Source organism: Morus notabilis, unplaced genomic scaffold, assembly GCF_000414095.1.
Source record: "Morus notabilis unplaced genomic scaffold, ASM41409v2 Scaffold155, whole genome shotgun sequence".
In the NCBI taxonomy this organism is placed as follows: Eukaryota; Viridiplantae; Streptophyta; class Magnoliopsida; order Rosales; family Moraceae; genus Morus; species Morus notabilis.
Window position 1 is genome coordinate 361,240 of NW_010361021.1, and position 7,837 is coordinate 369,076.

At 36.8% G+C, this 7,837-nt stretch overlaps 1 protein-coding gene across 1 annotated transcript; it reads left to right on the forward strand.

The window, feature by feature from the left end:
• The first annotated feature begins 378 nt into the window (after positions 1–378).
• On the forward strand, positions 379–7,633 carry LOC21403952. Its single transcript, XM_010098037.2, has 11 exons — positions 379–850; positions 1,966–2,348; positions 2,937–3,014; positions 3,129–3,685; positions 4,041–4,673; positions 4,836–4,990; positions 5,296–5,501; positions 5,594–5,724; positions 5,821–6,176; positions 6,271–6,374; positions 7,217–7,633. Exons 2-11 carry the CDS (start codon positions 2,060–2,062, stop codon positions 7,285–7,287), a joined length of 2,580 nt encoding a protein of 859 aa, XP_010096339.1. The 5' UTR covers positions 379–850; positions 1,966–2,059; the 3' UTR covers positions 7,288–7,633.
• Positions 7,634–7,837: the final 204 nt, after the last annotated feature.

Genomic DNA, 7,837 nt, shown 5'->3' on the forward strand with positions numbered 1-7,837 from the left:
ATTGAATGGATTATAATAATAAGATTAGAATCATTTTTGATTTACGTGTATTTTTTTGAGAGAAAATTTCTGTAGCGAACCATGAATTATGATTAGAATCAAGGTACGAATCCCCTAACTAAACAACCCCTAAAACGTAAAGACGTTTGATTCACAGAGTAAAATCATGTGATTAGAACTGTTTTTTATTTACGTATATTTTTTATGAAAAAAAATATTATAATAAATTATAAATTATGATTTAAACCCTCCAACAATAAACGTATAGTTTCAAATTGAGTTGGATGAATTGAGCCTACAAGTTTTGCGGATTTATGAACGATACAAGAACCTAATTAAAAAAAAAAAAAAAAAAAAAAAAAACCCCTCCCCAAAAAAAAAAAAAAAAAAAAAAAAAAACCTCCTTCCCCAACGCAAATTTTGCGGATCCAACCTCTAATTTGCAAACCCATCTTTGATACCCCAACTTAATTTGCAGACCCACCAGCCACCACCTCCCGGCGTCGCAAGCCAGTTTAACCCCGCACACCCAACTTTTCCCCTCTCTCCGACAGAAGCCCTCTCTTCCATCGGCGCCTGCAAGACGGCGTCATCTCCCCTATCCTCCGACTGCAGTCCTCCCCCACGACGGCGCCGGCATAATGGACTCCGTCACGGACTTCGTCAAGAGACCCACTGATTAATGGGAGGAAGAGCATGTGATTTACGTCGGTTGGTTTGATTTTCCGTTGATTGTGGCTCCGTGTTTCCACTTCATCATCATCTTGTTGCTCGTTCATCAAAGAGACTAAATTCGCTGAAGATCTCGGATTACATGCGTTTAAGAATACTCAAACTTCTTCAAAAACAGGTTTCTCTCTAGTCTTTGGGTTTTTTTTTTTGAAAAGGGAAATCTAGTTTATACTTTATGGTTATTACTAGTATGATTATTGTTATCGTTAATATTGTCTGAATTTTGTGTAAGTTATTATTATGTCTACAATTTGGAGAGTTCATATTTGTCAAGAGAATATAGAATAGGAGTTTGGGGAAGATGAAAATGAAGGAATATTCGAGGAAATAATAGATTCGGAAACTGGAGCAAACAAAACCATAATCTCATTCACTTTTTTCTCTCTTGATTCCAAAATCACCCAGTTTAGGGACTTGGATTTGCTTGTTTCGAAATGAACCAGTTTAGGAATTTTGATAATTTGAAGGTTGGTTTCTGGGTTGTCTGAATTCTTTGGAATTGTTGATTGCAAGGAAAATTTGATAATTTGAAGGTTTCTGAGTTGTCTTAATTCATAAAATTTGATAATTGTTGGTTTCTGGGTTGTTGAGATTCTGAGGAGTTTTGGATTGCGAGAAAAATTCATGATTTTAACTTTTAAGGTTGGTTTTTACTTTCTGGGCGTACTAAACTATTGTTCTTCATTCTAAAAAAAAAAAAAAAAAAATATTGTTCTTCAGCGTTTTTTTAATATAGGCTACAATCCAGTGTGAATGAGACTACGTAAACCTTCACTAAGATTTAATATGGATCGTTGGATTTCATCCTACCGGTAGGGGAAAAAAGCTCCCCTTACGATAGACATGTCCAAAAAATATAATAGAAACAGGCCTAAATTGTAGGCTAAAACTTTGGGGCCTTAAGCAGCTGCTTAACCTGCCTTAGGGTTAAGCGGGCTCTGGATTCAGTAGAAGCAGACCTTTTTTGGTTACATTTTCGCATTTTTAGCTTATTTTTCCATGGAAGTTGAATCAAGTAAATTCCTTCAAGTTCCGTGTTTGAGTTTTGGCTTGCAATCGATTCTCATAAAATTAATATTCTATATATCTTGTTGTTCAATGCCTTGCAATGAATTTTGTTCCTTGGGGTTGGTTGTCATGCCTTGGTCAATTTACAGTATATTAATTTGTTTTAAGTTTAATTACTACAATAGGATGGAGTTCAAGTAGTAATGGCTTTCATGTTCTACGCAGGCGGGTTGATTACTTTTTTGAGTTGGAAGAACGTTAACATATTCCGTGTTGCACTCGGAAGACGTTGTTTTGTTGACACATTTCGGGTGTGACCATGAATTTCTTAATGCGATCTACGCAGAGTGTAACTACAGAACAAGCATCTGTTCCTGAGCCAGTAGCAGAGACGCATCACGATCCAAAACCTACGGCATCTTTGGAGTCTCTTATAGCTGAAGATCCATATCCACAGTATTCCAGAGTCGAATTGCATGATGGAGAGAACGATGGTTTTGCAGGCGAAAATGCTAGCATTGCAGTTCCAGATGCAAAGAAAGACTCTTCTACCATAGCTAAGCATTCTGATGTGTCTGAAGAGGAAGGATGGATTACCATTCCTTACAGTATGCCCTTATCGCTACACATTATCTGTAGATTATTCTTGTACTCTTTCCTTACATTATACCCTTATCGCTACGTTCTCTGTAGATTATTCTTGTACTCTTCATTATCGCTTTATGACTATCTGCACCCACACAAATACTGTATTAGACTATCTATGCGCGCTTAGATCTGGAGAAGAAATTCTTCTCTTGACAAGAGAGGAGGGGGAAGCTGTAGCAAATAAATACTTTTTGTGGCTTCATTTTCTTGCCATGGTGTAACAACAGCTGAAACTGATGTTATTGTTATTGTGATGCTAAGAATTACCTTCATGATCAGTTCTGGGAGATGCTATGTAACCGATTAGTTCTCTTGCTGTTCTTTATATGTGTTTAGTGAATGAAACCTATCCTTGTGTTTTTTGATTTAGAAGAGGAACTGATATAGATGGAATATTAATTGGTTGTTCACTTTTTCTTTTTGAGAAGTCTTATTTTTCATTTTCTAATTAATTTTGGACATAAAATACACTGACATGGTGGACCACTCTTTTTACAGTTTTAAGATGCTACAATTTGTTGTATCTAATGCTTGTTATGATCTTATAGAGGAACTCCCGGATGATTGGAAAGATGCTCCGGATATAAAGTCATTACGCACTTTGGATCGCTCCTTTGTTTTTCCTGGTAACTATCTCTGTGTTTCCCCCTTCTTTCAGTGTTAAATTACTTGGATTGCTGCTCAGTTTAGAAGATATTGCATTTTTCAGAAGAGAGATCTGAATTTATTTTCTCATCAAGGCGAACAGGTTCATATCTTGGCATGCTTAGCAGCATGTAAGCAGGATGCAGAAATTATAACTCCATTTAAAGTTGCTGCTTTGATGAGTAAAAATGGCATAGGGAAAAGTCCAGAGAAACAAAATGGAAGCACAGAAGATGGGAAAGGAGAAATGAGTCCTGGTGGTCAAAATATAGATAAGAATGCTGAAATTCTATTAAACGTTGATCTAAAAAAGGATGTTTCTGCTGGTGAATCACTTTTTAGAATGGAAGACCACAAAAGACAGACTGAAATGCTATTACAAAGATTTGAGAAGTCCCATTATTTTGTTAGAATTGCTGAATCAACTGAACCACTTTGGTCAAAAAAGAGTGCTCCTAATCCGTCTTCAGAATCTTCAGACGCTCATGAGATGGATGGTCAAAACTCTATTCCGAATGGAACCCAGAAAACTGCAAAAGATGCTTCTTGCTTTAATGCAGTTATTGATAAAGGAATTTTTGATCCTACTATCTCTGGTGGGGCAGCAAGAAACACTGTGAAATGCTGCTCTCTTCCTAATGGAGACATAGTGGTATGTGTTATTAAACTTCTAGGATTTTGGGAAGAATTTATTGTACTAAGCTATTTAAGTATTTTGGAAGTTTGATGGCTGAACTTTTGTCCCTCTAAAAATCAAATTCTTGGTATCATTGTGAATCGTGACTTTGACATGAGAATAGTAGTGGAGTGTTCTTAGTTAAACTGCAAGGAGTTCATGTCCAAGTGCAATGCTTTTTTATTTATTATTCATTGCTGTATTTTATCTTATAGCTTGTCTTTTTGATACTTGTCACTTTCAATGCTTATATGCATTTCTAGTATGGCTGAGTTAACCATTTGTTCTGACCTCTGATTCTCATTCCATTTTCTTGTTTGGAAGGATGCAGGTGCTTTTACAAGTGAATGTTGGTGTTGATGTTTTGAATGACCCCATCATTGAAATTCTTCAATTTGAGAAATACCATGAGAGAAATTTGGGTTCTGAGAACCAGAGGAATGTAGCATTTACAGATCAGGACCCATGTGGAGAACTGTTAAAATGGTTACTTCCGTTAGATAACACACTTCCTCCTCCAGCTCGCCCCTTATCTCCTCCCTTAGGTTCCACTTCTGGATTTGGAAACACATCGCAAAAGTCCAATTTCACTTCCTCATCCGGTTCTCAGCTTTTCTCTTTTGGCCATTTTAGAAGCTACTCCATGTCATCACTTCCCCAAAACAATACACCACCTCCTGCATCTGTTAAAGCTATCAGCTCTAAGCCGAGCTTTGAGCTTGAAGGTTGGGATCAATATTCATCTCAAAAGCTTTGGAAGAGTCAGAAAACTGGTTCTGAAGCGCTTTTGTCTTTCAGAGGCGTGTCATTGGAGCGAGAAAGGTTTTCTGTTTGTTGCGGATTAGAAGGCATCTATATGCCAGGAAGAAGGTGGAGGAGAAAGCTGGAAATTATACAACCTGTAGAAATTCATTCTTTTGCTGCTGACTGCAATACAGATGACCTGCTCTGTGTCCAGATAAAGGTGTGTACTATGCTCTCGACCAAGTCAATTGTTTAATAGACCTAATTGTGTCTTGAATCGGTATTATACGTATCACTATTTTTAGTTGATGTAGTTGTTAAATATTGACTTTTGGTTTCTATCTCCAAATTTCACTTCTAAGTTATTGAGTTCTATCTGCAGAATGTTTCTCCAGCACACACACCAGATATTGTGGTTTATATAGATGCTATAACAATTGTTTTTGAGGAGGCTTCGAAAGGCGGACAACCTTTATCACTTCCAATTGCATGTATTGAAGCAGGAATCGACCATAGTTTGCCAAATCTAGTCCTCAGGTTGTTGTTAATTCTGGATATCTTACTTTACTTTGTAACGCGCCCCCCTGCAAGCAATCTACTAGGGTAAATAGTAGAGCAGAGACGCAATGCCTCCTTTAGAATGGGACGAGCGTTGGGACCTCTAATTTGATTAGGTGTTTACATTCTTTTCCCACTTTTTTATAAGCTAAGATGAGAAGTGAATTGTTTTAGAAGAAAGGAGGAACCTAAAGGAGTAATTTGCATGAGCAATTATTTTCTTGTTCAGTGAAACTGACGGATTCACAAGTTCGTTTTGATCTCATTGTAAATTCTTGTGGCAGGAGGGGTGAAGAGCATTCTTTTATTCTTAAACCAGCAACATCTTTGTGGAAAAACGTGAAGGCTACTGGTGAAAAAAGTACTCGATCACACTTACCCGCTGTAAATGCTGCGTCAAGTTTACGTCTTCCCCCGACTGTTGAAGGAAAGAGTGTTTCCTCTGCTGGTCAATATTCTATTATGGTATCATGCCGGTGCAATTATACTGGTAATGTATTCTACTAAAAGTTAACTCATTATTGGATTTCTTCAGCAGTTCTCTTTGCTTAATGTTTTTCTGTTATTGTTTGTGTCCTATAGAATCAAGATTATTTTTCAAGCAGCCAACAAGTTGGAGACCTCGTATCTCAAGGGATCTTATGATCTCTGTTGCATCTGAAATATCTGGACAACATGGGGCCAATGGAGGTGTTTATCAACTTCCTGTTCAGGTTAAAAGATCTTTTTTGTTGCACGTGCGTTTTTCCTTCATCACGTGCTTACGCTTTTACAAATTAGTTTTAACATATGTTTGGTGCAATTTTTAGGTGTTAACACTTCAGGCTTCGAATTTGACATCCGAAGATCTAACTTTGACGGTTCTTGCCCCAGCTTCTTTTACTTCACCTCCCTCTGTGGTCTCATTAAATTCTTCACCCACTTCACCTATGAGTCCCTTCGTTGGTTTTGCCGAGTTCACAGGAAGCATAAGCGGGGACAAGCGTTCCTCTGCAATTCACAGGCTAAACTCGGCACCTGTTTCATCTGGAAATCAGAAACAGAATGGTAACGGTGGAGCTCGATCGGTTTCCTTTACCGAGCAGGGTTCTTCCATATCTGATGTCATTCCAAGTAGTGGTTTGGGTTGCACACACCTGTGGCTACAGAGTAGAGTTCCGTTGGGGTAATTTACTATTTTCTTTTCATCTTTTCTTATCTGTGGTTATGGTCCTACGGACTTGTGTCAAATATATAACAATTTGCTATGGTCACATCAGATGCGTTCCCTCTCATTCTGCGGCGACCATCAAGCTTGAGCTACTTCCATTGACAGATGGCATAATCACACTGGACACTTTACAAATTGATGTCAAGGAAAAAGGTACCGTCTCTTCATATTCCTGGTTGGTTTCTTTATAACGTGCATGCTTGGCCATCATCTCCATAGAATAAAATAAAGGCCACGTAGGCTAATCATTGACATATCAATATGCCAAGGATCTTGTTCAACTGTTTAAATTGCATTTGCAGCCTAGGTTGCCTTTTATACTACTAACACATGAAGCTTCTTCCTTGAGCTTTGATATATATATATATATATATATATATATATATTATAATTTTTTTTGGAAAGGACCTCGAGCTTTGTTTTTTATTTATTGTGTTGCATCTAATTTTAGGTGGTTGTTATATGATTGAACTTGTATTATTATCTAGAAATAGGTTGTACAGGGTACATGATTTGACAGGACTAAAGCATTTATTAGGGTTAATGGATTTTATGGCACTTAAAAAAGGAAAAGTATTTCAAGTATCTCACTAGTTTTTTATTATTTCTGTTGTGCCAATGTCTTCTAGTATTAATAATCATCACCAACGTGATAGTGCATTTTATAATTACTGACTTTTGGTAATTCTGACACGGAAGTAATAGAGAGAAAAACAAAAAAAAAAAACCCAAAACCAGTGCTATTTTACAATACTTTTTTTTTATTAGTGACATAAAAAACATTAACCCTTTATTCTCTGTATCCTCGTGCCACTTGAGATAGTCTCAAGTGGTTGGATGCGTGAGTGTGTATCTAAGATTCAAAGTTCGAACCTTGTTAGTATAGCGGGAGTCATAGGCTCACACCGTAAAAAATTTCTTCGTATCCTCGAGATATATTTGCATTTTTCTGATCAGCTACAAAGATAAGTAATCTGAAGTTTCACTTTTGGCAGGTCTAACATATATCCCTGAGCACTCACTAAAGATAAATGCAACTTCCAGCATTTCCACGGCAATTGTTTAAGACGGATCAATTCAAAACATTTTTTATTTTACCGCACTTGAACTATGGAAGAAACTTCAAGTATGATTCATTTTGTCGCCCAGGATTTCGCTCTTGGCAACACGCACCAAAGTATTATTTCCTTCGTATCAAGCAGAATTTGAAATTGACATTAAGATATTATTAGCCTCAGATTTTGTATTGTAAGTGTTGTGTTTGTTCCCCTTTAGTGGGGAAGAACTTGTATTGTTTGTAGATGAATCCCCGTGTGTGAATATAGTCATTTAATTTAATACTCAAAAGAAGAGAAAAATACTGTCTTTCTTATGATTTGTACGGAGTTGATTCAACCTCTTTTTTTTCAACACTACGTACCTAAAATATAAAACATTTACTTCTTTTGTCTGTTTGTCGGATTTCCCGTTGGAATAATGCTATATATCTATTCTTGTACCAATTTTTTTTTTATAACCGACTAGTGTGGAAAGCAAGTTCTCATAATAATATTCTATTAACAAAACTCAAAAAAAGAAAAAGAAAAAAAAAAAAAGACCACCCAATGGAAGCATGT